We start from the raw sequence: 27,093 nt of genomic DNA, 5'->3' as shown, positions 1-27,093 counted from the left end.
GGGTGTCAGCACAGCTGTGGGCTGTTGTTGTTCAGGCCACATGAAATGTGTATCAGAAGATTGTTTGGTAACTTGAGATTTAAGATGGTTTTTCCTTCTCCCAGTCAGTGTTCTGTCTGCTCTGGAGTGTGGATCCCAGTCTGTTCATGGCAGCTGCTGGGTATGTCTGGAGAGTGACTCTGCCTGGAGAGCACCTCGTGCTGGGCTGGGGCTCTCAGCCAGGTTTGTCTCCAGGCACGGGAAGTGCAGCTGCAGGTGCTCAGTGGGGTCACTGTCCTGCTGTGTCTGTGCTGGGGGTTTGTCTCAAACACAAACTGCCTTTGTCTCCTGCTGCACAGGGCGACGACTAAAACAGCTGGGAAGATACCTGAGGGAAGATCCTTTGGAGCCCAGGGCAGAGGTTTGGGACAGAGCACCAGTGTCCAGAAGTATTTCAGCTCTAACTCAAACACTGAAGGAGATGAGGTTGTACTCCTTGTTTTCTCATTCCTCAGTGATCCCTGAATTACACAGCTCTTCCAGAAACACTTTCTGTGAGGCCAAGGTTACCCTTTCAGAGCTCCTGCAGGATCAGAACACCTCAGTGGGGCTACAGAAGTTCCTGGAGATCCCTGGCACCCCCTGAAGGCACCCCCTGAGCAGCCTCACTGACACTGAGAGGAGGAGGAGGAGCCTCTTGAACAAAAATGACAAGTGTCTTCCCTCTCCTGCCATGGCCGGACTGGGGGCAGTTTGCAGGGTGAGGGCCTGGCTGGAGCCTTTAGTTCTGAGGTTTAGGACACTCAGCATTGGTTGTCCCGTCCGTGCAGCTCCAGCTGGGTCAGACTGACGGCGGCTGAGGGGAGGGGGGGCACTGTGGTTGGACTGAGTTTGTTGCTTCCTAGGGAGGAGTCAGCAGTGAAATGATCTGTGGAAGGTTCAACGTTGCTCCATCTTCACTTGCCTCCTCAGCCAGGGTGTGGTTTTGACAGGCTGGCAGAGCCCAGGGGAGCAGTGGCAGTGACACCCTCTGGAGTGCCTGGTGTTGGCTGGGGGTGAGTAGCAGCTGTTCACCAAGGGTGGTGTGTTCACACTCATGGGAAGGGGTGCATTAAAAATCAGCCCAGGTTTCAAGTAGTTCTATCTGCATAGAGTTGTGGAATACTTTATTTAAAGCCATTTCAAAGAGGGAGACCACTCTGGGCATTAGGAGAAAAGTAGAATTTGGGCTTAATAGTACCTAATGCCCCATCCCTGGAAGTGTCCAAGGCCAGGTTGGATGGGGCTCTGAGCAACCTGGTCTAGAGTGGAAGGTGTCCTTGCCCATGGCAGGGGGCTTGGTATGAGATGATCTTTAAGGTCCTTTCCAAAACAAACCATTCTGTGGTTCTACAATAATGAAATTTAGTTCATGAGTATGAGGAAAGAACTCGAAGCCTTGCACCTACTGTGCTGCACAGAGATTTATTCCCTGGGTGTTACAGACACGATGTTATGGACGCAGCTGGCAAGGCAGTGGTTTGTGCACAGTGTCTCTGAGTCAGGGTGACTCCCTGGCCTGGCCTGCAGTGTCTCCATGGCCAGCACCTGCCTGGCTCCCTGAGGGGACCCCTCCCACTGTGGGCTGAGCTGCTGCCGAGCTGCCGTTGGGGTAGTTGGGGTATTCCCCACGCTCGAAGCAGAGCAGTAACTCACAGTGCCTGGTCTGGGGGAACAGGTCCACGGCCATGGCTCGCACGGGGCGGAAGGAGGCTCCTTTGACCCTGTTGGACGGGGCCCGGCAGAGGCTGAACAGGAAAGGACAGAAAGGGGAGGAAGAAATGAGTCCGTGTTTTACTCTGCTCATCACCACTGCTGTTCTTCTAAGAGCTCCCCCTCCCCAGCAAGCACAATTTGTCTTAAGATGTTTACTAAGTCAACCTAATGCAAGAAACACTCACTCTACAAAGTTGTTCATCGCAGCTCTGGGATTGCAGGAGACATAAATGAGCTTCTTCAGATGTTCAGCTCTTCTAATGGCAAGAATTACCTTGGAATCTGGATGATCGAAACCAAGACAGCTGTTTAGTGGCTCTGTGTGCAGCAACAGACTGGCAGAGAAATTCCAGGAACAAACTGCTGCAATACCCGTTGGTTCAGGCTCTTCCTGCAGCCTCCACCTCATTTGTCCCGTTGGTGTTGCCTTGGGTTCCCCCCAGCACCCCTGAGAACAGCCCCAGCTGGGGAACTTACGCAGCCCAGCTCGTGGGGGATCCACAATAGTGACCAGGTTCTGAGGAGCCAAGACGTTCATCAGGGACGGGACAACATCTTCTGCCTTCCCACAGTAAAATTCAACATTGTTCAGTTCTGTAAGAACAAGAAGGGATGTCAGAGTACTTACCAAAGCATTTTCAGTACACTACACTGGATATTAAGTTCTGGTGCCTTAGAAACTATAAATTGTTTAGTCTACCATGAAATCAGTGTCATTTAAACAATCACTGTTATTTCAGATCATTTAAACAACAGTAATTTGAGCATCTTCCATTATCTGGACTGAAGCAAAACCCCACAGCCAACAGCTACTGTTAATGTTTTATTTAGGAGGATAACTGGTTTCATTTCACTTCTCCACTGCAATGTTTTACTTTTGAAGAAGGAAAAAAAGCTAGCTTTTAGTCAATGGGCGAACTGATCCTGTGGGTTAACATGGTATTTGTTTTCAAGAGAGATTAAGTGTTTAAAATGGACAAGATCACTATCAACAACATGTAATTCCAGGCTGCTCAGATAAGGTAAAGAGCAACTGGCTGTACAACTACTGCTTAACAAACACAGCATTTCAGCTCAACTCACCATTGATCTGGGCATTGGCTTTGGCATCCTGCACAGCTTCTTGGCACAGCTCAATTCCAATCACCTTCTTCACTTTCTACAGAATCAAGGGGAGAAGTTCTCTCTGTGTAAGTTTAACCACTTTTCATAGCATCAGCAATTAACAGGAACTTTGCCCAGTACCTGGTCATGGAATTATTGCCTCACAGGCAGAAAAAGGCTGAGAAGGGACCTGTGCAAATCCATAGTGACTTTTTCAACTGAAATTGTGGGATGAACACCCTTTATCTCAACCTGTAGGGGACAGACAGACTCCAGTTTTGCTGGCATCTTTCTTTTTTGGGGGCCAGACTTCCTTACATGCTCTAGCAAACTCCACTCTACCCAGATGTAAGAAATGTTGGTTATTCATATCCAGAGCTTGCTGAGAAAGCCCAGACTAGTTAGTGTCAACTAGCCCAGACTAAATTAGCTTCAAAATAATTTAGGCTGCTCAAGACAAGGGTGAGCTTCCATAATGACTTGGTAAAACAGCTGCAGGCAGTTTAATTAGACGTTGTTTGAAAAAAATTAAGATCCAATGTGTTGCATTTTGAATGTATCGAGTATTTTCTTTCCTTGTAACCACCCTTAAAATTAGCTAAAGAAGGCAGTTAAAGCAGCTTGTCCCCAGGAGGAGCAGGGGCTCACCTTGGCCAGGGAGATGCCGATGGTCCCTGTGCCACAGCAGATGTCCAGCACGGTGCTGTCGGGGCTCAGCTGGGCCCAGTCCCCGATGGCCGCGTACAGAACCTCTGCAGCCGCCGTGTTCACCTGGCAAAGGGAGTTTCCAAGGGATAAACTTCCTCAGCAGTAGCAAATGTGCTTTAGTGAGCCTTAGCAAAGCACGTTTTCTTGTTCCCAAGACACAACTCAACTCCACGTGTAAGTTAAAAGCACACATTTAGAGTGCTGGAAGGCTCGAAATAAGTTTTGGAAAAGCAAACAAAAATGAGTCCTGCAAGATTCCCAAAGCATCCACTGCATGTTCAGTGTTACCAAGACTGCCATGGAACAGGAGGCAAACAAAATGAACTCCTATAAAGAAAAAGTTGTCCTCAGTGTGCTCCCATCGAGTTTACACTCCTTCACTGCTTTTACAGCCAAGAGAGAGATTTAATCACACTAAATATAAAAGATTAAATCTCTAGATATATAATATCTTGTTCCACAGCATTAGTCAAGATCAAGGGCATTAATGCAAATCCAGTGAAATTAGGAACTTCACGTCATCCTTACTTGAAAAAATGCATGAGGAGAAATTCTAAACTTTAGGCCAAGAAGTTCTTCATATATGTACTTGTCACCAGCCACGTGCTCCAAAGGTAAGTCTTCTAGGTTGGGAGATTTCCTGAGGGTGGGGAAAGAATGGGGAGACAAAATAGGGGAGAAACAAAAAGAAGACAAACATGTTTGTTACAATTTTTACCAAAGCTGTAGTCACCCCAAAAATTGTAGTGCTACATCCTAAGCAGTAACATTTTTCATCTCTTAGAGACTCTTCTCGGTCATTTCTGCCCTGCAGTGTGCAATTGTTCCACTGCTGGTTGCTGTAGGACCTACACTATCTCTGGATGAAGATGGTGTGAGGCTTGTGCTCTGTGAGGGAGGATGGGGAGATTAAAAGAATCACAGAAATAGGGAAGAAAGGATGTAGAAGTTATCTGGTAATAATAAACCTCCATCTACTGCAGTAAACACTTCCACAGCTTGACAGCCAGCAACAACTGCTGGCTTCACCCACTGAAACTCTACCTGCCTTCATCCAGAGAATGGGAAATTCCAACAGTCTCTTGTGGAAAAGGTAAGTGACTTGCAGAAATGAGTAACACTGCTGCTACTTCTCTGAAATAGCCCAAACAAGGCTGTGCAAGTGCTAGCTGCTGTTCTGCAAACACAAAACATGCACCACAGTCCCCCAAAGACATCAGCTCCCTCACCTTTGTCCTTCCTCCACAAAGTACAGAGAGGTGACACCACTGCTCCGTCCCAGCCCTTCTGTGAAGTATTTCGCCAGGGAGCTTTTCAGGTCAGTGAGCTCTTCTTTACTTAATTTCTACAGGTTTTGTTGGAAAGAAGGGAGAATAATCCTGAGTGACTCGGAGATGTGATTTAGTGTGTACTGTTTATAACGTATGAACGACTTGTTCATCTCCAGGTATCAGTCTGAAGAGAACTGGAGTAGCAATGCAAGGCAGACTACAGCAGGTACTGGCCGTATTTCCCTTCTGCATGCACAGATCCAGACTCAGCTGTAAGCATTTCCCAAGCTGTGTGTGGGCTGCACAGCCTGTCTGCAGGGCAGTACCTGGGGGTTGAAGTAGGCGATGGCCATGAGGTGGCCGCTCCTGCTGGTGCGCACAGTGAGCTGCTTCCAGTGCCCCTCGTACGTCTCGGGGCTGTAAACTGAGTAGGGGGTTGACCTGCAATTGGCAGAAACTCCGTTACCTATACACAGAATTACTTTTGTTTTGCATAACATTAAACAGTTCATGGACACAAAAGAACATCACTGTCCAAAGCGATGGGAAAAAATGTTAAGTACAGAGGCTGCACTGATTTGTCAAGAAAGGAATGACTCCCACATCTCAGCTAAGAGAAAAGAACAAAAAGGACTGATGAAGAGAGAACATCTCCTAAAGCAAAATAATGTGTGCCTAGTTCTCAAAATCCTTTTACCCATTTTAACCCACCTAAATTACAGAGAAGCAACAGGCAGCTTCTCATCACGTTCAGAGAATGACACCACCTTTTGTATCATTAGCTTCTCTGCTTCATACCAAGTTCAAACCTTCCACCTTCATGATTCATCTGAGGTTTCCATTTTTGAGGATTTAATTGCTTTTTAAAGAAAGCACTCATTTTTCTAAAAAAGTATTTTTGCTTAAATGTACAACTTCTGTTTTATTCCTTGCTGTAGGATGATTCTTCTCTTCCTCCCGGGAAGCAGTAAACCTTTGTTATTCAAATTTCTCCTTTTAAAAGCCTTTCTTTGCAGTTAGTGGAAGAAGCTCACAACTAACACACACTTTTTATGGTAGACTTACAACTCCCACTGCTTGCAATAAAACTGTGTTCAGCTTGTCCCTGTCCCCCCACCTCAGAGCAGCCCAGCAAGAGCAAGGGAAAAATACCCTGTGAGCCCGTGATCCAGGCACAAGGTGGAAAGAAAGAATCGCTGAAAACTGAGGCTGGTACATCTTAGGTCTTCAAGCTCGGAACAAACACTAAGCTTTTCATAATATTTCATTTTACAAATAATTTTTGAGTAAGATATCAAAACCTTTACGGATAACTCATTTTACTTATGCTCACCTTATGAAGTCTTGGAAAGCTTTTACTACTTTTTTGGCAATAGCAGGAATGTGAACAGTATCAAATGGCTCCACTACAGCACATGTACCACCCTTATATTTGCCAAGACGACAACCCACAGTTTTGTCTTCTTGATTTACACCAATCCCAATCAAGAACTCACATTTGTTGCGATATTCAGTCTAGATTCAAAATAAAGTTATGTAAGATATTTATATAGCATTTATTTGTACATGCCAAGTTTCTCCTGAAACAAATCTCATATGGTTAAATGCATTTGCAAACGGACACAGGACATTTAGTTCATATGGAAGATACTCATGGATTTTGACCTGTGTGAACTAACACTGAAAAGTGTTAGTAAGTCTTGTTATCTAAAGAGCAAACTACTGCCTCTGTTGAAGAATGTATTAGCTTACAACACAGGCTTACAGGGACAGCATATTCATTTTAAACTTAGAATATCCAGTTAATTGTGTCTATTTTTCTGCTTCCTGTAAATATGTCCACACAGTATTTACATGAAAGGCAACAATGTCTAAAATTCATCATTTATTATTACAAGATGAAGTCCAATACTCACTGTCCACTGTCTCCTAAGACCAAATAAGGAACGTACCCCTCAGCTCATTAACCCCAGCCCACACTTTACCTGGGCTGACATTACCTGTAATGGTGATGCTTTCACTTCCTCCACCGGGCAACACAATTTATTAAACTTCTGCTTCTGCAGGAACAACCAAGGTAATAAAGCTCTGTTGTTATTTCCTATTTCCCTGCCCAAATCAGAAACAAAAAGTATAAAGCACACAGTTAGAGAAGCTGAGGTCAACAGTTGCACAAAACATTTTCTTGTATAGGGCACAAAAACGCATGAGATTATCACGTGGAAGAGTATTTCTTCCAGAATTTTTTAACAGGCAAACCCTCTCCAACTTTATAAGAGCTGACCTGAAAAAATAAGGGTTAAATGTAGCTACAATGGTGTGTACTGGATTTATCAATGTACCCATGCATGAAAAGAATGCCAATTTTATCCACGTAAGGCAAGAGACAGAAGTGATACTTCGATCTGCAAAGACAGGGCGTAAAATTTTGAGGGGATTTTAAAAGAGAAAAATCCCAATAGTAATTTACCATCTCTACAGACTGATTATCTCTTATACCCTTTGACAATGCCATTTTTTTAAGGGCACAAACATCCTCCTGCTTATGGAACAACACTTTAAAACCAATTCCCCTTCATTTAGCAATTTTTGAAGCTGACCAAGAAAGCAAGTTTTGTCAACTGGAACAGCTTTTAGGCCCTACCATCGCAGATTAATCTTCTATTTACTTTGACAGGGGATCTGAGTTTTGACCTACCTCTAACTCACTTCATTTTAGAGGTAGCAATTGGTGTGAATTTAGCTACATCCCATCACAAGGCCAAGTCTCGTACACACTACAGTAGCGTTACAAACAGGAATTACTTTGTCAGCTTCTGCAGCACTTGCTCGCACTCCTGCAGCTTCTGTGCCAGCTGCTCCTCGTAGGGCACGTTCCACAGCGGGGTCACCACGTCCGCGATCCGCTTGCTCAGGGGCTCGTCTCCCGAGGGAGCCGCGCGCTTCGCCTCCCCCGGCCCCGCGTCCTCCTCCTGCCGCCTCTTCTTGGCGATGGGGTCGGCTTTGGGCTTGGCCAGGCGCACGCTGAGCCGGCGGCTCTTCCAGAGCGCGCCCTGCAGCACCCGCACGGCCTTGTCCCGCTCCTCCTCGCTCTTGAACGTCACGAAGGAGAACGTCTGCTTCCCGAAGAGTTTGATCTTATGCGGGTTGAGCCCGTACTTGGCGAGGAACTTTTTCACGTCGTTAAACCCGATGTACTTGGGCAGGTTCTGTATCTCTACTTTGTAGATCTCGGAGGTGAACAAGTCTCCCTTGATGTATCTGTACACGTCGGGGCTCTCAGCGGAGTCTCCCCCGGCCCGGCTCTCCGGCTCAGCGCCATCTCCAGCCCCCTCCGCCGGGGCCGTGAGGCCGCCGGGCTCGCAGGGACCGCGCTCCTCCGCCATGGCCCCGCCGCCCCTCAGCCAGCCCCGCGCACCGCCCGGGGCGGGGCCGCGGCGTCACGGCCGGGCCGCTGCGAGGGGAACGGCGACAGAGGGACGATCGGGCTGGTTTTTAATCTCTGCCCCTCGGCGCGGCCCTCAGACACCACAATGAAAGGAGCGGCCCGGACACCGCCCCCCCCCTCACGCGGGCGCGCGCCATCTTGAGCCCCCCTCCCTGCCGCGGGCGGGCGCCGCCATGGCGCGGGGGGCGCCGGGAAAAGCGCCGGGGAACGGGGACAACGAAAACGCTTCTCGGGGGGACGGCGACACGGGGATGGCCGGCGGGGGCCGGTGGCACGGGGAGCGGCCCCGGGGCGGGCTGCGAGGCGCGGGGCCGGCGCGGCGGGGCCGGGCGGGCGGCGCGATGGCCGCGCCGGGGCGGGGCCGAGGGCAGCGGGCGTTTCCCATCGTGCCTCGCGGCGGCGCGGCGCGGGCTGCGGGAATGAGGTAAAGGCGGGCGGGGCGCGCGCAGGAAGCGGCGAGCGGAGCGCGGACAGCGGGGCCATGGCCGACACCGCGGTGAGGGACGGGCGGCGGGGCCGGGGGGCGGCGGGGCCGGGGGGCGAGGAGAGCGGAGGAAACAGGTGGGGCCCGGGGCGGGGGGCCGGGGTCGGGCAGGGCCCGGGACGAGCGCTGGGCCGCGCCGGGGGCCGCGCGGGGCCGGGGCGTTGCGGCCGTTCCGCCCCACCCGCCGCGGCCGTTCCCTCAGGCGCTCTCGGGTGATCCCTCTCCCCCGTCTCCCTCCTTTCTTCTCCAAGTTCTCCCTGTCCCGCCCCTCCCCCGGCCCGCCCGGCCGGACCCCTGGTGCCGCAGCCGCTCCCCCACGTGCTCCGTGTCGCGGGTATCGTGATAGCGGGCCCCGCGTTCTCACGTGTGCTCGCTGTGAATGGTGCCTTTCTCATGCCTTCTGTAATTAATCGCTCGGGCGCAGGATGGACGATGAATTGCCAGGCGGAACGTGCTGCTTACACAGGACAGGACAATGTATAAAAGTTTGGCTAATGCTTCTTTTCCTGTTTTTTGAAAACAGATGTGACGTAACGCCTTTCTTGCTTTTTTTCCCCCCATTCTGGAACGCTGGGGACGTAAAACTAATGATACCTCCTTTGACGTTGTTGATACAACTGGATTTTACTTTGCAACATTTCTTACCTCATTTTCCTCCCTCTCCCCCCCCTTTATTTTTTCACTATTTAGTAAAAATAGGCTGCTTTATTTCAGTTGCTTTACGTACGTGTGGTGTATACCTGCACTGTAAAGGATGTTGTGCACAGAGCCTGTAAGAGTGGACTCCTTCATCTGTAAAGTAAAAATAGGATTTAAGTATCCCCAATGTATGGACTGTTTTTCCTTTCTCTGTTATTCAAGCAGAAACAAAAAAAGCCAAACCCGAATGAGTTCCCTTGTCCCGAGACAGCTGTTTTGTGGCTTCATTAAACTTGCATATGGATCTCCCTTCTAGGCTTGTGTAGTGAGTGCTTCTCAGCAGCCCATAGGTATGAAGCACTGGAGATGTTTATCACTTACCTACTAGGCACACAGTAAAAACTGTTCTTAAGCTTAATGAATGCTATGACAGATTCCTAAAGAACTTAAATAGGAAGTAGTAGTTTGGCCATTTACCCATAACCTAAAGTTCCTCGAAGAGTATTAAAGCAAAAAACTTAAATTATTGCATGAGGTTTAGAGCTGTGCCTCAAAAATATCTTTGGCTGTTGGTGATTCTAATACATAAAACAGAATGCTGAACTTGGGATGCAGTGTGTCCCTTAAGCTGGGTTAGGTGGTTGATTTGGTGTTGTGGGGGATTTTTTTCTATTTTTCCCATTAGTGATGGGTCATTAGGCTCTAAGAAATAGTAGGGGTTTAGTAGCGTAAAACACATTATATGGGAGAAATGGTTGAAGAAATTACTTTTCCATAACCAAGAGTTATTGCTCCAAGGCCAAGCCTCTGCACAGTTCATGAGTGGTAGGATTAAAACATCCAGCACTGCATGAGCACCTTTTTGTTTCATGCTTTAACCATATGTTGACTTGAAAGCCACTTGTTTTCAGCTATAATAGTTTTTCTTCACTGTTACAGGGTATTTCAGTTACTAATTGCTGAAAAGTCATAAAGGTTTTAATTTTAAATATAAGTACTCCAGGCTTTAGGTTCACAGCATAGTTATTTGTTTGTCTTCTCTTTCTCTTCAGGAAGCACACGAGGAGCATGATACTTCTACTGAAAATACAGATGATTCTAACCACGACCCTCACTTTGAGCCCATAGTTTCCCTTCCTGAGCAAGAAATAAAAACTCTGGAAGAGGATGAGGAAGAACTCTTCAAGATGTAAGTGCAATAATTCTGTCTGTTGTCTGAATGCTTATTATGCTTTAACTTGGCTGTTTATAGAAGGCTGTATGAAGCTGTAATGCAATTTGGTTGGTGTTTACTGTGATGGCAGAGATTGAGTGGGGAGTGACTGATAACAATGCCCCAAGAAACTGAAGTTTGGAACAACAGAAGGGAGCTGATAGTGCAGATCTGTCTTTAGAACTGTTCAGCATGAAACAAAACAGTAACTTAAATAATAATAAGAGGTTTGAAGTTGTGTGATCACAATGTAGAACAAGTATCTTGTGAGGAAAGAAAGGAGATATACACCGAGTTGCTGCCGTGTGTCCCCAGGTAGAGGGTGATGCACAATGTACTGAAATAATAAAAGCAACAGATGCAGTATTGGGGCATTTGTGGCAGTACCTCTTTCTTGTCTAAAACATAGTTTTATCCCTAGATTGGGCTTAGTGTCAAATCAGGATAGCTTGATCTGCCTGAAGAAAAGTGTAGCCTGAAGGCTTAAGAAGTGTTTTGAGTTTGATCCCTGATGTGCTTACTTTAAATAGGTTTAAAAAATACTGGTTTTACTTAAACACAGAATATTATTGCTCATCTGGAAGAGAGCAATATTATACAGCATCCTTACACAGATGCTGGTAATAACTCAAGTGCTGGTCAGGTTCTGACAGGTACATGGTGAGATCTCTGACCTTTGGCCTCCCTGCTTGTCAGGGCCAGCATCACATGGAAGGATTTTCTAAAGAATTATTTTATTTTAAAAGATTGTGGTAGTGAAATAACAGTGTAAGTTCTGGTGTTCTGTAGGTTAATTTTCACGTCTGCAAAGGGGTGATGGAGGAAAGGAGTCCTGTTTTTGTGAATGCTGGTGGTTCTGATAGTTAAACTTGGGGAATAACCTGCTGAATGCCAGCTGGACTTGGAAGGAATGACTTGCTTTGGTCCAAGTAGTTAATGTGAGTCAGAGTAGCTTGCTCCAACATTTGACACTTTCTCTTGAAGCCCCTGGTTTATTACAAGTGCCTCTCCCTTGCATTTGTGTATCTACCCTGCAGTGTGAGCAGGTGCCTCCTGTTCTGTACCAGTGTCTTAAACTCCTCCTTAGCAGAGCTCAGGCTGTGTCTTGGCTCAGTTTTGACCAGTATCCCAGACTCCTCCTGTTTCTCCTCTGGTGGCATCTTGGAAGGTTCAGCAGTGATGTTCTGAAGCAGACATGTTCCACATTATTCCTGATTGAAGGAGAGCAGCAAGTAGGCTTTTGGAGTTAAAGGGAAATGAGTGACTCTAGAGGGTGAGGCACTTTAATAGCTGATCAAACACTGGGCTTGGAATTTTACAAGAGTCTCTACTTAGCATTAAGCTGCTAAATTTTGTGAATTACTATTGCTGGGAAGATGAAGCAGCTGTACCTGTATATAAGAACTCTGGCTATAGCAACACTTGTTAATTAGCTCTCTGAATTTAAAAGGTTGCCTAAACCAAATGTGTTTGTCATCTCAAAGAGTGTCCAGAACCTGTTGGATTTTAATATAGTCATTACATCATTTCTAATAGCTTATTATTAAATTTTAATTTATCCCATCAGTTCCTAAATCTGTGTGACGAATTAGAACAGAGACCCTTATAAAAGGAATTGTTTTCTTCTGGTGTGTGGCTTTCAAAACCCCTGTGCAGTTCAGTCAGGTGTGGGGTTTCAGTAAGTGTTTCTGCATGCAGAGTAACTGAATTCTCTCTCCTCCAGGCGGGCGAAGCTGTTCCGGTTCGCGTCCGAGAACGAGCATCCCGAGTGGAAGGAGCGAGGGACTGGGGATGTGAAACTCCTGAAACACAAGGAGAAGGGAACAATTCGCCTCCTCATGCGGAGGGATAAAACTCTCAAAATCTGTGCAAACCATTACAGTACGTTCTCCACCACAGTCCTTCTTAGTTGGGTTTTAAACAGTGGCTCTGCAGAACTGTACAGTGTAGGTTAAGAACTCGGTGGGTTTTTAGTAGCAGCTGCAGAGGTGCTGTACGTCTTTTGAACAGGCATCAAATTTATATTAGACTGTAAATACAGTTGTCTCTTGCTCTTCACACAAGGCCACAAGCATCAAAAACCATTAGGGCTTATTTTTGTTAATGGAAGGAAGCTGCAATTTTTTTCCTTCAGACTCTGATACTGCTCTAAGACTAACTAAAGTCACTTTAAAATTTAGCTGGGATAGACAGGCATTATGTAACTTCCAGTTGTGTGTAGTTTACTTTAATGATTGATAGAGTATAGAAAATGCAGGCCTTAATACTGTTTGGGATAAGAATTTAATGTATACTGGCTTGCTTTTGTAAAAGGGTGAGAAAACCCATCATGTAATAATTTACTACTTAGAGCTAAATCTTGGAATTGCTAGAACCAATCCCTTAACCATCAGAAAACAGATACTGAGGTGCCAAACTAATCTCTGTCTGCCCTTCCCTGCTTGTGAAATAAACTGAAATGAATGTGGTGCATTGGGCTGACTCACTCAAAAAAGAATCCTCTTTGAATAAAAAGAACATGAAAGTGCAGGACATACTTGAAAGTCAGCATAAATTGCAACAAGTAGATTAATTTGATAATACTTTGTTGCTTGCTTTGGTAGTAGTCAGATTTTTATAGCAGGAGTATATAGTGGTCTGTGGAGTTAAACTACATTTAGATAACTTAAAATAAGAAGTAGCTTAATAACAAACCTCAAGTCAGAAGCAGTAATTCTTGTTTTCTTGGGGTAGATCCTTCAGAAAGTCAGACTGTTCAGAGGACACAGGTGTTCCTGTTTAGTAAATGAAATGGCAAATATGAAAGCAGTGCAGTCACCAACCAGCAAGAAAAAAACCCTTTTGTTTAAGGAAATAAATGTGCATATACAAAACAGAACTGATAAATTTACAATGTTCATGTCAAAATTTGTTTTGGTTTTTTTCCTGGCAAAGCTGCTCTCAGTATAGATTTGTTCAATGAAGTTATGCTGACTCACAGGCAGACAAAAGGACTCCCTTCATTTTTGCAAAACACTGAATGGAACAAAATGTAATTTGATCTCTAGATTTTAAAAATGCAAGGAAGGGAGTAGAGTCTTCAGATTTCTCCTGAACTAAACAGGACCCAAGGGATCAAGGATAAAAAAAGCCCTCCCTAAACTTTGCATGTCTGGAATGCACCAAGTCTTAGAGCAGTGTGAGAACTTCTCCAGTCAGTCAGGTGAAGTAATTGGAACATCTTGGAGGGAAAGGGCTCCATTTACTGGGAGAGAACAAAGGGATTGAAAATACACTGTGTGCACCTTGCAGGGCTGCAGAACTCTGTCATACCTTATACTACAGCTTTAAATTGATGGCAGAGAAGTTAATTTGATGATTAATTGAAGGAATAATGCTTTTTTTTTAACTAATTTTTGGTAGTATTTTCAGTGTGTAAAGGAAGAATGAATGCTGTTTGTCTGGATACCTTTTCCTCCTAAATCATTTGCCTTCAGGGTTGTGCTTAGTGACTGCATCTTAGTATCACAGCCATCTGTTTTAAATAAAAAATTGAATTAAACCCTCAGTTTTTTAACAGTAGGGAATCCTCTGACACAGTGATGGTGCATTGTTTTATTTGGTGATGTAAGGAAAATTATATATGGGCACCACTGTCTTATATTTATCCAGAGTAACTCTGTGTGAAGTGCTCTACGTAACCACTGCAGGCTGTTGCCAGTGAGATTTCGGGAGGCTGGTGTGGAAAACCTTTCCTGTTGTGCTCTGTACATCTTCCAATGCTTTCTTTTCAGTCACCCCCTTAATGGAGCTGAAGCCCAACGCCGGGAGCGACAGGGCCTGGGTCTGGAACACACACGCTGACTTTGCAGACGAGTGCCCCAAGCCTGAACTCCTGGCAATCCGCTTTCTAAACGCAGAGAGTGAGTGGATGGCACTGAACTTACCCTGGTTGTAAACTGTTGTGTCACACTGCCTGTCTGAACTGCTGTAAAATCGCTGCTGTAGATACACTGTCTCACCCTGCATGGCAGAGTTGGCTAATTACTTCTTTATCTGAGAGGAGTCTGGTAATCACTAAACGTGTGTGTTGACAAACACTGTAGTAATCAGGCCTTTAGGAATATTTGTTCAATCTCTGCCCTAGGCCCTTTTTTTAACCTAAGCCATTTCATGCAAGTGCAATGCCAATTAGAATAAAACTGAAAGCAGTTTAGAGGCTCACATGCAGCTTGTGTTCATTTATCTCAGGTGCTGAATTGTAGTTAAGATTAGATATTTGCATTAGATATTTGCATTAGAAGCAGGGAAATGCTGATCTGATATTTCTGGTCCATCTGCATTAGCAGAACATCTAAGTGTTTGCTGGGTTTTTTTTAAATGAAGTATGTAGTATCTTCTGTGTTTTGATTAGGTGGATTTCTCAGTGAAAAGTGTCAGTCAAACCCCTCATACTAGTTTGTGGGTTTTTCTGGAGTGGCTACACTGAGTACCACAACAGCAAAGTAACTCTAATTATGGATCAGCTAGGATTAAATCAAAGTAGTGTCTGGGTGGGGGAGGGTTTATGTTGTTTTGGTTTTTGTTTTTTTTAAAGATGTGAAATGAAAAAGTGTTGCATTTCCTGCTTTACAATTTGCCACACCAGTTTAGTGTTAGCCTTCTTTTGTCCCCACATGCTAGATGGATTTGCCTACATCTGGGAAGGACTTAGTGTATCGTGCTTATATCCAACATCATTATTTAGCCAAACAAATCTCTCTGATCCACTTGCTTAGTGCTTGCTTCATGATCAAGAAGGAAATTAAAAGGGTTTGGTAATTATTTGCTCGTCTTCTTTGAAAAGTCCCTCTTTCTGGTGGAGGCTGTTCAGCCTTTTGAATGTTGTGTCCTGGGGGAGAATTCCTGTCCTGCTGTTTGCCCTTTGCAGTACTGACTAAGGAGATGACAGGTGAACAGACAGAAGTATGTCCTTCAAGTGTCTCCTCTGTTTGAGATGCTTGAAAAGGAATCGATCCGAGCTCTTCCTGGGCTAGTTCCATAGTGCTTTCAGAGTTCCTGTGGGGCAACAGTGACCTCGTGTGGGCAACCAGCCCAGCCTGGCACGGGAAATTGCCTCCTTTGTCGCTCTGGGGTTAGGAAGCACCGTGCCCATTCCTCTTTTGTCTCTGGTGCTGGTATTACTTGTGTAGAAACATCAGTGTAGCTAAATCAGCTGGTTGGAGTGAATCAAGTGGTGGCTTAGACCAAAACATCATGACAGTTGTGCATTCTTAGCTCTTGTCTCAGGAGCAGCTGGAGTGCAGCCCTTGGGCCAGAGTGTGAGTGCTGTACTAATGGAACAGGCATTGGCTGCCCTTCTTCATGCTAAGAACCCAAGTCATGGGAAGGTTGTGGAAGACTCCTGGGGTATAACATAGCTCACAAAGATAGTAGTTCAGAGCTAATCTTCAGTTTTTTGCATACAGATAGTCGTGTGAGCAGTCTCTGACATCATGTTCCTATTCCTGTAGGCTAGAGACAGCTGGGAGTTGCAATAACTACAAAACAGCTCCTGCTGGCATTACATTTTGATTATTTTGCAAAATAAACTGCTTCAGTAGACTTGCTGAAGAAAATAAACTGCTTTTGCACAAAGATGTGATTGAAGAATTTTGCATCCTGTGTGATTTACTAGATTACTTCAGAGGTCCCTACAAATGCTGTTTACACAGCTTCTTGTTGGGTATCTTTCCTCAGGATCAGAAGTATTCAATGTTGTGAGGCAGCAAAACTAATGAAAAAATATTTTATCGTTATTGAAACAGATGCACAGAAATTCAAGGCAAAATTTGAAGAATGCAGGAATGAAGTAGGCAAGAAAGCAAAGAAAGGTAAGGTGGTCTCAGTTTTCCAGCTGTGTGAGTGGTGACAGTGCCCTGGAGTGTCGTGTTCCAGCAGACTCACTCTGTGCTGAACTGCAGCCTTCAGTTCAGGTGCTTTTCTGTCTGCAAGAGTAAAGCTCACTCCAGTGACCATGGCCTTCTTTGCTGTAGAAGGCTGTTACAGTTGCTGTTGGGACATTGCTTCTTTTGAAAGCATACCAGGGAAGTGTTTATGGTATACAAATGAACTGTGAACACTGCAACCACAGTCCTACTTCTTCCTCCCAGTTCCCTTTCCCAAATTCCACAAAAATATAATCATGCAAGTATAATATTTAATGGTTTATATAGTTGTTAATGTGTATGAAGTCGTAGCATTTATTCACAGGTCTCTCAATAGATTGTTGCACCACCTTATGGAATTGCCTGTGTGCCAAGATGTGTCACCATATCAAATAAACAATTCCAGCTTTTCTAAGTACAGACTACTTGTGGTCTGCATCAGCATTATTCAAGGTACTTAGACTGGGCTTTGCCAGTTTTAAGAACTCCTGTTCCTCAGTTTCAGACCGGGGAACTTGACTTCTGGTGGTTGTGGTTCAGATGAGAAGAAGCTGGGCCTTGTCTGGACACTGTGTGGAGCTTGTCATTGGCAGCAGCACAGCTGGCCAGTTGTTACACAGTTCTCAGTCTCTGTAATTAGGCCCTCATGTGGTGATTAACATATGCAAGTGGTATTTCTTGAACTCTGACATCTGAGATAATAATTACCAGAGGAAGAGAAAAGGAATGAGTCACTCCAGTGGTCGGTGGAGAATGTCTTTATTTTTGTTCACATCCTGAATACCAGCTATCTCTCCCCTCCCCTCACCATCCACTTCTCTACTCTTTCCCCTGTAACAGGAAAATCCATTACTGCCTCTATGTAACACTTTTCCTAATCAATCTTTTAGCAGGCACAGACAAAAATGATAGTGCTGATAAAGTTGCTGAAAAACTAGAAGAGCTTTCTGTAAAGGAAGAAAGCAGAGATCTGAGAAGAAGGAGACCAAGGAAAAAACTGAAGAAAGCAATAAAATCATCCTGGGCCTTGCAGTTTTTCTTTACTTTTTTTCTTTCTTTCCTTTTTTTTTTTGTTTGGTTTGTTTTTGTTTTGTTGTTTTTTTGGGTTTTTTTAAAATTTTTTTACAGGGACTTTATAAGGAACACAGATCAGCATTCAGGTTGCTTTTTCTAAGCTTTGCCCTTTGGAAGGTGTCTTCAGAAAAATCCATTCCCCAGTCATGAAAATGTACTGTGCTAACTTTCTTTTCCATAGTGGAAACACTTATTTATAGTCATCCAAAAGAGTGAATAAAACAAACGTGAAAACAGCATCAGGGGCAGAACTGTAAAGGCTTGTGAATACACTTGTTTCCTTGGGTGTGAAGCTACATATCATCATTCCTGTGGATTTAGCAGGTTAACAGACTTTTACCAGCAGGGAAGGTCAGGATGCATTCGTGTTTCTTGTCTGGCTTCTCCGTGTGATGTCCCAGAGCTTTCCCTGTGCTGCTGTGTGTGCTGGGCAGGGATGTGCCAGGGACTGGGGCACTGAGAGCCTTCCTGGCACACTTGGTGCTGAGCCACCAGACAGGGAAAATGAAGGTGGGGGAGAAAATGCATGATGTGAGATTTGACAAGGATTTTCCTCTTAAGAAACAAAACCTGTGCTTCCCCCCTGCCCCAAATTTGCTAATACTACAAAGGCTTGATTCCAGCAGAAAGCTGCTGCTGTTGTCCCAGATCTTCCATGCCGTGCTCCTCGCTGGCTGAAGGCACAGCAGCCTGTTCTGCCAGGTGTGTGTGCAAAGGAATCCAAACTGTGTGAGTACCTTCCTGTGAGATTCCCCCTGTCACCAGTCCTGGCAGTCGTAGCTAAAACTGAAAAGCTTTTTTTTCCAGGCTTTGGAGCTCACATTGTTTTTACAAACTGGAGGAGTTCTGAACTTCTCAGATGCTTGGTAGGGAGGCTGTCCCTCTTGCAGAGTGGCAGTCACTTTGGAACAGTTAATGAGTTGTACAAGCTTGAGGGACACTCTCCTTGCCAAATTGGATAAACAACAAACATTTGCAGTGAGGAGACTGATTTCAAGGTAGTGCTAGAGTAAGAAGATAAACTATAGTAAGCAATAAAATCAACACAATTAAGTCTGATAGATGAAATGAACTTCGTTGTTGAACACTAATACAAGGATTGTGTTAGGATAGTGATGAAATTTTGCAATAGTTTCCAAATAATTAATGAAAACCAGACAAAACCTGCTAAACTGTAAGACTGAATGATGTTAACATTGGATAGCAAGACCTTTTTATCTTCATAAAGAGGCTTTTAACTTGGTCAGGTTCGCAGCCTACTTGAAAATATATTTTTAAAAATCATGTTTTAGCATGTCTTTTAATGCTACCATGAATGAGTCTTAAATCTGGAACTGTAATTAAGGTACTCACTTCATTCAAACAGAGTAATTCCTTGGTGTTTTGCACATTCCCCTTCAAGTACAGCAGATATCAAAAGTCTGTTAATTAACAAAGGTGGTTGAAAGGCAAAATAAAATGCTCCTTAGTGTTTCTGGTTTGGAAATAACAAGACAAAGCTATTCTGAAGTATTTAACATTTGAATGTAAAAGCCAAATCTTTATCCATGAGTCCTGTAAATTCTCTGATCTGATAATGTCAAACAGTGTGTCTAAATTGATAGAAATGACATTTTAAAAATTCAAAATAAACTTAAATTTTCATTTAAAGGATTTGCTTGTTGTTTTAAGAACTCTTCCTGGGAATGCATTTTTAATCTACAGGGGCAAAGTGATGAAGGCAGCAAAATGGGTGGTTGGATTTCACTGTCAAACGTTGGACAGGAGAGGGGAGGCAACACCTGAATTACTTAATTTGTCTTGATATTAGATATTGATGATTCCTGCTTATTGTTATTACCCTCTTCTTCCCTCTTATGCATGCTTAAATGATTTCAAGACATTTCCATTCCTGTCTAGGTTGATGATCCATGTTTACAGTTCATGGATTGGAGCATCCTTGCAGGTCTGCAGTCTCAAAGAGCAAAGTGGGCAAAAGGCAGTAAAAAGTGGAGAACATATGAGGAGACCACTAAGTGAACTGATTCTCTGGATAACATTTGGCTGAAGAATGTTGTAGTCCCCTAAAGTAAAGGATGGTCAGGCAAAGTTCTGCTCACTTTAGAAGCCATAGGTGTGCTGTTCTACACCTTAAAAAGCAGTAAGTATTTTAAAATTGATCTCAGAGAAATAGGACTTTGTGCAAGCGTTCTAATGATCAGCTTTCGTATATGTAAAGTAACCAGCACGAGGAGTCCTTGAATGTTTTTGTAGCTTACTCTGTACTGAGAATTCTCCAGTTCCAGCTGATGCAGTGTTGTCTCGTCCCCCTGCCAGGTCACCAGGGATTCATGGTTTCCCCCATCCTCACTGTTGACAGGATATTGAGCTGACAGAACCTGCCTGCCTTGTCAGGCAGTAACTTGGCTCCAGAACTGCAATAGTCCTTTGACAGAAAGGTAGGCTTGTGGTGCAAAAGCTCCCTCTGGAATTTGTGGGCGCAAATACATCAGTTGTCTTACACCCGTTTTGAAAGGGCAATAACTTCAGTGTGATTAATGTCTGAACCTGTTGAAAGCCTTGTGTCAGTAAAAATAGATCACACAGAAATTGCTCTAATTCACTGTTCAGACACAGCACAGAAATTCAAATAATCTTTAATTTCTGCAGTTCAGAGGAGTGTGGTGAGACTTTGTCTCTAGGATTTGAGAGGCAAATTTGATTCTAGGCTGTTTTAACACCTGCAGTTCACAGGGCAACTTTCTTTTTTACTCCCAGTGAGGCAAGGTAACTCATAGCATGTTTAAACTAAAATATGGGGGGAATATAGCTTTGTTGATGCAGCTGGATAGAGAATAAAGTCTTTCTGAGCATTCCAACTTAGTAACAGCGTTATTGAGAATATGAATATTACAAAAGGTACAACTGCAGATTTCTTAAAGGTTTTAATCTATTTTCAGTAAAGAAGGAAAATACAGAGGGTTCATAAAGCATTGGAAGGTGCTGAAGTCTGCAATTTGTAAAAACTCTGCTTGAGAGGCTTAAAAGATGCTTTCCAGGCAGGCTTAGTGCCCCAGCCTTTGGTAGTACTGATGGGTTTGTGTGCACAAAGCTGGATGGGTGAATATCTGAGGACATCAGTAATGAATAACCTTGAAATCGTTAAATTTTGAAAGCATCAAAGTAGATATCTTAGCAGGTAGTAGGGTCTTAAAGAAGCCTATTACAGCAATGAATTCAAACCAGCTCCCTCTAAATCCCATGTTATGATTTTGAAGACTACATAATGTGTGGGTTCTTTTTTTTTCCCCTCAGGAATAAGCTTGTATTAGTGATCCTAAATGTCCCATTAAGAAATGCCAACACCACAGTTTGTTGTGTTTAATACTGAAATGACATTTTTTTTTTTCCCCTGGGTGATAAGCAGGATATTCTCAAGACTGCCCATATAATTCAAGTTACATGGCTTCATACAAGCCGTCCTTATCAGCTTTAATATATGTGTTGCTGGTATATGAACACTGTTGGCTTCCTGAGTTTCAGCAGCATCATTAGAGGGATAGTTCATTCTAGTGGAGGGGACAATTACACTTAAGTAACAGTTTTAAACAGAATGGTTGGTGAATCTCAAAAGTGTTGGAGGCTCCGGATTTTTCGGAGTATGGAATGGGAGAAGCCCAGACTGGATTTTGCCCGGAGTACGGAATGGAGGGGGGAAAGGGAAAACTCGGACTGGATTTTCCAATATGGAATGGAGTGGAAAAAAGCGGGACTGGATTTTTCCAGAGTACGGAATGGAGTAGGGAAAGGAAAATCCGGGCTGGATTTTTCCAGAGTATGGAATGGAGTGGTGAGTGGAAAATCCGGGCTGGATTTTTTCAGAGTACGGATTGAGTGGAAAGAAGGGAAAACCTGGACTGGATTTTCCAGAGTATGGAATGGGGGGAAACCAGACTTGATTTAAAAAAAAAAAAATTTAAAAAAGGGAAGGATTGGACTTGATGATCTCAGAGGTACTTTCCAACCTGGCTGATTCTCTGATCATTGTGGTGTAAGTAGTTTCTCGTGGGGATCATTTAGGACTCAGTCTGTAGAGTTTCAAAGTCTCACAGTAAATGCAATCAGTGCAGCTGGGAAATTCTGTGCAAATGCTATTCCATGGTTAATATCTATTGGAAAACTCTAGAAGACTTTGTGGGATATCTGTTTAGGCCACTGAAAAGGCATTATTAGGCAATAATTCTTTATTTATCTGTAAGAAATGAACAACTAAATGAAAATTGTCATATTAAAGTTTCCAGTGGGTAAACTTAGTAGGTGTGGTTGTACCCAGAACTATCTGGCCCTGCTTGGACTTTTTGGCAGGACTGGGCAGCACAAGATGATCCAAATGTTCTGAGCACTGCCAAATTTGAAGGAAAAAATAGCTTTCCTAACAACTAGTTGCGATCCTTGAGGGTTCTCCAGCGACCCTGAACAGTTTGCAGGTCACCAGTACTGGTGGGGCTGGCAAATGCATTTAATGTAGTAAGCAAATCCAGTAAGAAAAGTAGAATTATTTATTGTGGTCACCGTTTGACAACAACAGCAAATGTGAGCTAGGAGCTAAATTGCATAGTGACTGATAAAATATTCCAGGGATTTTCAGTACTTTCAAGTGTGCAAAATAAAAGAATTTTCTTAACATGTAGCTAAGATTTCCAGCTAATACTAGTATCATAATTGATATGAAAATGAAGGGCAGTCAAGCGTTTCCTGATGCTGCTTGCTGGGAGTTCCCTTTCATCTGCCCAGCTCGGAGTGGTGCCGCCACGTGGCTCCAGCACAGCTTCTGTGGTTGGCCCTTTCTCATTTGGGGTAAAACCTCAGAGTAAAATCTTGCAAGAAGACGTGCAATTACTAGCCATGCTCTGCCAGATTTTTAGATTGCTCTTTGTAGCTGTATTTGTTCTTTGTGTAGTCATTAAATCTTTCCCTAGCTCATGCTGCCATTGCTGTTTACCTCAGTGCTGCCAAAATCTTCTGGCACGCCGATAAGGCAGTGTGAATCCAGAAACTGCAGTCCTTGAAATAAAGGTGTTCCAGGAGAGCAACTCTGAGACATGTCTGTTCTGCTTTAGGCAAGTCCTCCTCAGACATCTCCACAGTTGACTGGTAAAGTCATCTCATGGCTTTAAATACACTTGGCTTGTACACTGAGATTGAGTGTTGCTCAGCAGTGCTTTATGCTGTCTTGAAAACAGACTGTTCTCCAGAGCTGGAGTGTTAGTGGGAAGGAAAGGAGGTGAACTGCTGGACACCAAATTACAGAAAATTACTGCCTTCTGATAGTTAATCTGTGATGTGCAGCAGAAAAAAGTAATCTCAGGGTGCTGTTCAGCATAGCCCTGCAGACCTGTACCAGAGACTGTGTCAGCCACCTTCTGGCAGTGCTGGTCCTGCACCATGCACAGCACAACTGTTGGGATCCAGGGGATGGTTGTGCAGCCCAGCCCAGGCTGGCACAGTGTTCTTCAAGATCAGTTGAAGTTTGGAGAAGTGCCCCTTCTTGTTGCTGTGAAAGCTACAATTCTTTGTGCCCTGACTCCACATACACAGTTTTATCTTTAGTCTCCTCTATAGAACTGTTGTGTGCTTAGGAGATATAAAAAAGACCCAAGTTGCTGCTGAGAACTCCCTTCAGAACAGGAGTGGCTTGAAAGACTGGCCCTCCAAATAGGGGCAGATACAGCAAGGTCAGCATTAGTGTGTCAGAGTGAAGGGGAAACCATTCTGAAGGGTGGAACGAGCAGAAGCCCTGAATCCTCCCCACCTGCAAAGCTGCCTTTGACAGACTTTCTAGAGAGGGAGGAATCCTAGTGGGAAAAGACAACTGAAAGTACTGAGGTGTGGATTGGGCACAGTCTTAAGAATAACTCCTGTATTCACATGAAGGAATGTTACTGTCCCAGAAGGGCTTTGACAGTAAAGATAATGAAATCTAAAATCATCAAACTTCAAATATGTATCTTAAAATGAGCTTCTGCTTATTGCTTCCCAACTCTGCTAGAAACTTGGTAGGATGCTTATGTGGCTCACCTAGAAAGGAAACGGGCATGTCCATGCTAAAAATGCAGATATGACTTTTCTCTTGGGAGAGAAGTTTTTCAAGCCCTAAGAAATGCATTTGAGTAATTCTTGTACTGTCCATTACAGGATGCTGACCAAACATCAAAACTGGTCTATAATGCTGCTTAGGATAATATTTCCAGTTTAAAATATCAGTGGAAAATTAATCAGAGTTCTGATTGCAGCTAAAGTTCTTCACCAAGACTGTTGCTTGAGTGGGAAGGAGGAAGGGGCTTGAACTGATTTAAGTGATAAAGTCTCTGCTTTTTGTCATGCAAGTGGTGCTAAAGTAACTCCTGACCTGAGTGCTCCTGAGATGGATCTTCAGCCTAGTTTTGAAGAGGAACCCAGTCCCCTCCTTGGAGATCTCTCAGCAATACCATCAAACCTGGTAAGTGACAGACATTGAGAGACTTGCTTCCCAAGGATGCTTTTGATCCAGCTCCTGGAGCTAGCTGTGCCTCAAGGCTTTCAGATTATTATGCAGAGCCTGGTTCTGTGTGAAATTGTTGACCTTTTGATGAGTTACACGGATTTTAAGAATAATTAATTTCAATAAGCTGGCATGACAAGGAGTAGTGAAGCATAGGAAACATTCAATGTCCCCCAAGCATTTAAAAATAACTTGAATAGATGTTGTCCCTCCCTATCCTCATAAATCTAAGTCTGGTGTTCATTTTCAGTTGACATTTTTAAAGTTATTCTAGAGGGCTAGAGAATATATTTTTTTTCCTCTGGTGGTTTGGTTTTTGGTTTTTTTTCTGACATGGGGCAGTTGTTAGCAAAAGCTGAGATTTCACACAGCCATATGTCCTAGGCTGGAACTGGCTGGCTTTGTTAATGCTGATGCTCACAATTTTATTTTATTTTTGCAAACTGCAGAGTTGAGGACCCCTATGGCTTTTTGGTTGGGTTTTACTTGTTCGGTTCTTAAGACCGCTAGAACTGGGGAATTAATCGAGTCTCTTGAAATGAGAAATGGTAACGTCCTTTCAGAGGAGAACCGCAGTGGATACCTTCTATACCTTCTAGGGCTTTTAACAACCAGCAGATGCTGCAAATGTGGCTTTTGTTGTCTTACGAAGTGGTTACTTTATCTGCGTGTTGGCAGCTGCCAAAGGGGGATTAGCTGATGGAGGGAGCAAGCTGCAGCTCCTGGTCTGGATTTCTAAACTTCCCGTTGGCCTTGGACCACTCTCCCCATGTGAGGGTTTCCTCCTGACCAAGGCGAGCTGCTGGGTGGTGCCCCGAGCGTGAACACAGGAGCCATTCACACGCTGCTCTCGAGAATGCTGATTCGGTGAACTTCCTGATGTTACCTTAAATTACCTCTTCTGTCTGCCTCTTGGTGCTAATGGATAGATTTTAAAAGAACAGAGCATAGTGCCATTTCAGTTATGCTCGCGCGCTCAGTTATTAATTTTGGAATCGGTTAAATTTGGCAGAGTGCAGCAGTCCCCTTAACATCGTGACTCCGTGTTTGGCAGAATAAAAAGCAGGGTTTATTGGCTGAGCTGCAGCGCACGGTCTGTGCCGAGCCGGCCCCGTCCCGCAGGGACCCCCCGGCCCCGCTCCCTGCCGGGCCCGCGGTGCTGCAGCGTCTGCACCGCCTCCCTCCCTGGGCAGGGAGCTCTGCAAGGGCTGTCGTGTCCCGCACAGGGAGCTCCAGACATCGCCTTTTTTTCTTGTAACGAGGAGAGAGCCGGCCCCGCGCTGTCCGCAGGGGCTGCCCCGCTGCAGAAGGGCGGCGGCGGCGGCGGCGGCTCGGCCGCCCCGGCAGCTCCCGCAGCCCCGCTCGCCGTCTCCCCCCAGCGCTACCTTAAGGGGCTGGTTGACATCAGCCGAGTGGGCTGGGCGGTGTGGGTGGGATTTCCTGTGCTGGAGGTCAGCTGCTCCCGTCCCTCTCCCGTCCCTCCCTGCCGCCCGGGTCCCGCTCTCCCCGCGCCGGAGGGACCCGCATCCTCCCGGCACCCTCGTCTCGGGTTGGATTTACACAGTGATGTGTAAGCTACAGGATGCCCAGCAGCACTGGAAAGAGGTTTAAACCTACTAAATACATCCCGGTCTCCACTGCAGCTGCCTTATTAGTGGGTTCGACTACTTTATTTTTTGTTTTCACGTAAGTACGGCTCTGGCGGAGGGGGGGCCGTGCTGGGGCCGCCCGGCCCGGCGGGGGGAGGCGGCGGGGCTTGACAGCCCCCCGGGCCCCGCCGCTGCCGGTCCCGCTCCCCGCCCGCCGCCCGCTCTCCCTGCCCGGCTGCGCTTTGCAGAGGCTCGCGATCGCTCCGTGTCGCGAAATGTGCCTGACGGGCAGATCCACCATTTCATGGCACACGAACCCCGTCCGCTCCCGCCCTGCCGGCGGTGTGCGGCGGAGCTGCCGGAGCCCCGCAGCCCCTCGGAGCAGCCCCTCGGAGCGGGCAGGGCTGGCGGGCTGGGGAGGTGCAGCCCCAGCCCGGGGCTCAGCCGGCCGGAGTCTCTGTGCTCCGGGAGGCAGCGCTGGCCTCCTCCCTCAGTCTCAGGGTTCATCCGGCAAAGCCTCTCCAAGTGGAAGGAATCCTATTCTAGGCATTACCCATTCTACGTATTTTTATGTAACTGTTCCTGAAAGGCTGAGGATCTGATGAACAAATTTACATTTGCTTGAAGGAGAGACGGGGAAACTTTTTTCCCCCCCTTTCTGTTTCCTCTTCTCTCATTGCCTTCTCCCTTAAATGCGGGATTGGGCTCTGTCGGTCGGCTCGCAGCTCTCCTGTAGTTCCATTAATATGTGAGTGCTGTAGTGCTTCGGCTGTTTCCTCTCCCTTTCCATACACTGGAGTTCTGTCGCTCGTAAACCCTTCCTGTGCGGGGGTATCGGCAGCCTCTCTGCAGAGGTGTCAGTGTTTCCAGAGAGATGCTCTGAAAGGAGCCTGGACCAAGCTGCCTGTTGGGAAGGTGGAAAGACGGCTATTGCATATTGAGATTTATTGTTTCATTTATTTTTAAGTTTTGTTATTTCTGTTTTCCTTGTTTTGCCGTTGCTATTTTTTCACCGAGCTCAGTGAAGCTGTTGGAAGCAGAAGGCTCTGTAGGAGTGGGAGTTATGTGTCTATGTCATTATCCTTCGTGGTTTGGCTGTGATATGATTCTTGATGTTTCAAAATGCTGGTGTGGTAATCGCAATGTAGGATTTCAGAATAAATGTGGATGTTGTTTTGTCTAACAGTTTCTTAAATCAGAACAGATTTTGACACTGAGTAACGCTCTTGACTTGCTGTGCCTTTATTTCTCATTGCTTGTTTTCAATGCATTTGATATGAAGTAGTGGTGACTCCTTTCAGGATATTATACTGTGTCAAGAACTGGTCAAGCCTCAAGAACTGGTACAAGTATCTGCCTATCATTCATCATTTGGGCATCTAATTATAGTTTGGTGCTTGCAG

General features: G+C 45.1%; 3 protein-coding genes and 1 non-coding gene across 10 annotated transcripts in view; 3 read left to right on the top strand and 1 right to left on the bottom strand.

Moving 5' to 3' along the window:
• Positions 1–1,120: 1,120 nt before the first annotated feature.
• TRMT2A (tRNA methyltransferase 2 homolog A) lies at positions 1,121–8,507 on the bottom strand. The gene is made up of 11 exons (XM_032705954.1): positions 7,623–8,507; positions 6,818–6,926; positions 6,151–6,332; positions 5,144–5,258; positions 4,776–4,891; positions 4,075–4,186; positions 3,487–3,609; positions 2,818–2,893; positions 2,212–2,328; positions 1,920–2,016; positions 1,121–1,766 (listed from the first exon to the last, which is right to left on the bottom strand). The coding sequence occupies exons 1-11, from the start codon at positions 8,201–8,203 to the stop codon at positions 1,520–1,522; spliced, it is 1,875 nt and encodes a 624-aa protein (XP_032561845.1). The 5' UTR covers positions 8,204–8,507; the 3' UTR covers positions 1,121–1,519.
• A 127-nt stretch (positions 8,508–8,634) lies between these two features.
• On the top strand, positions 8,635–19,234 carry RANBP1 (RAN binding protein 1). The gene is given in 7 exon segments (XM_032705955.1): positions 8,635–8,761; positions 10,441–10,577; positions 12,325–12,482; positions 14,375–14,503; positions 16,388–16,453; positions 17,398–17,472; positions 17,475–19,234. Coding segments are annotated over 7 exon segments (837 nt in total). The 5' UTR covers positions 8,635–8,746; the 3' UTR covers positions 17,732–19,234.
• On the top strand, positions 16,517–16,647 carry LOC116796056. Its single transcript, XR_004360244.1, has one exon. It is a non-coding gene; the product is annotated as a small nucleolar RNA SNORA77 (small nucleolar RNA).
• A 351-nt stretch (positions 19,235–19,585) lies between the features above and the next one.
• The window catches only part of ZDHHC8 (zinc finger DHHC-type palmitoyltransferase 8), a 120,895-nt gene continuing 113,387 nt past the window's right edge, over positions 19,586–27,093 (top strand). For 5 of the 7 annotated variants that reach the window (XR_004360179.1, XR_004360180.1, XR_004360182.1 and 2 more), the window contains exon 1: positions 25,582–25,787. Coding sequence is in view for 1 of the 7 variants with exons in the window: in XM_032705948.1 (XP_032561839.1) it covers positions 25,684–25,787 (104 nt within the window). In the remaining 6 variants the exon portion in view is untranslated. Of the gene's footprint in view, positions 19,722–19,897; positions 20,020–23,947; positions 24,060–25,581; positions 25,788–27,093 lie in introns of those variants that run through there. The other 2 variants (XM_032705949.1, XM_032705951.1) reach the window with 2 other exon arrangements.

The sequence above is a fragment of the Chiroxiphia lanceolata genome, chromosome 18 (assembly GCF_009829145.1).
Source record: "Chiroxiphia lanceolata isolate bChiLan1 chromosome 18, bChiLan1.pri, whole genome shotgun sequence".
Taxonomy (NCBI): domain Eukaryota; kingdom Metazoa; phylum Chordata; class Aves; order Passeriformes; family Pipridae; genus Chiroxiphia; species Chiroxiphia lanceolata.
This window is presented reverse-complemented; position numbering and strand designations above follow the sequence as displayed.

What these genes read in the sequence shown, in the direction of transcription:
- TRMT2A (XM_032705954.1), bottom strand. Translation starts at nt 8,203, where the DNA reads ATGGCGGAGGAGCGCGGTCCCTGCGAGCCCGGCGGCCTCACGGCCCCG. An exon ending in GTGCTGCAGAAGCTGACAAA is followed by an intron (nt 6,927 to 7,622) that starts GTAATTCCTGTT and finishes TGATTTGGGCAG; the next exon opens with GGAAATAGGAAATAACAACA. An exon ending in AGCCAATGCCCAGATCAATG is followed by an intron (nt 2,329 to 2,817) that starts GTGAGTTGAGCT and finishes TTGTTCTTACAG; the next exon opens with AACTGAACAATGTTGAATTT.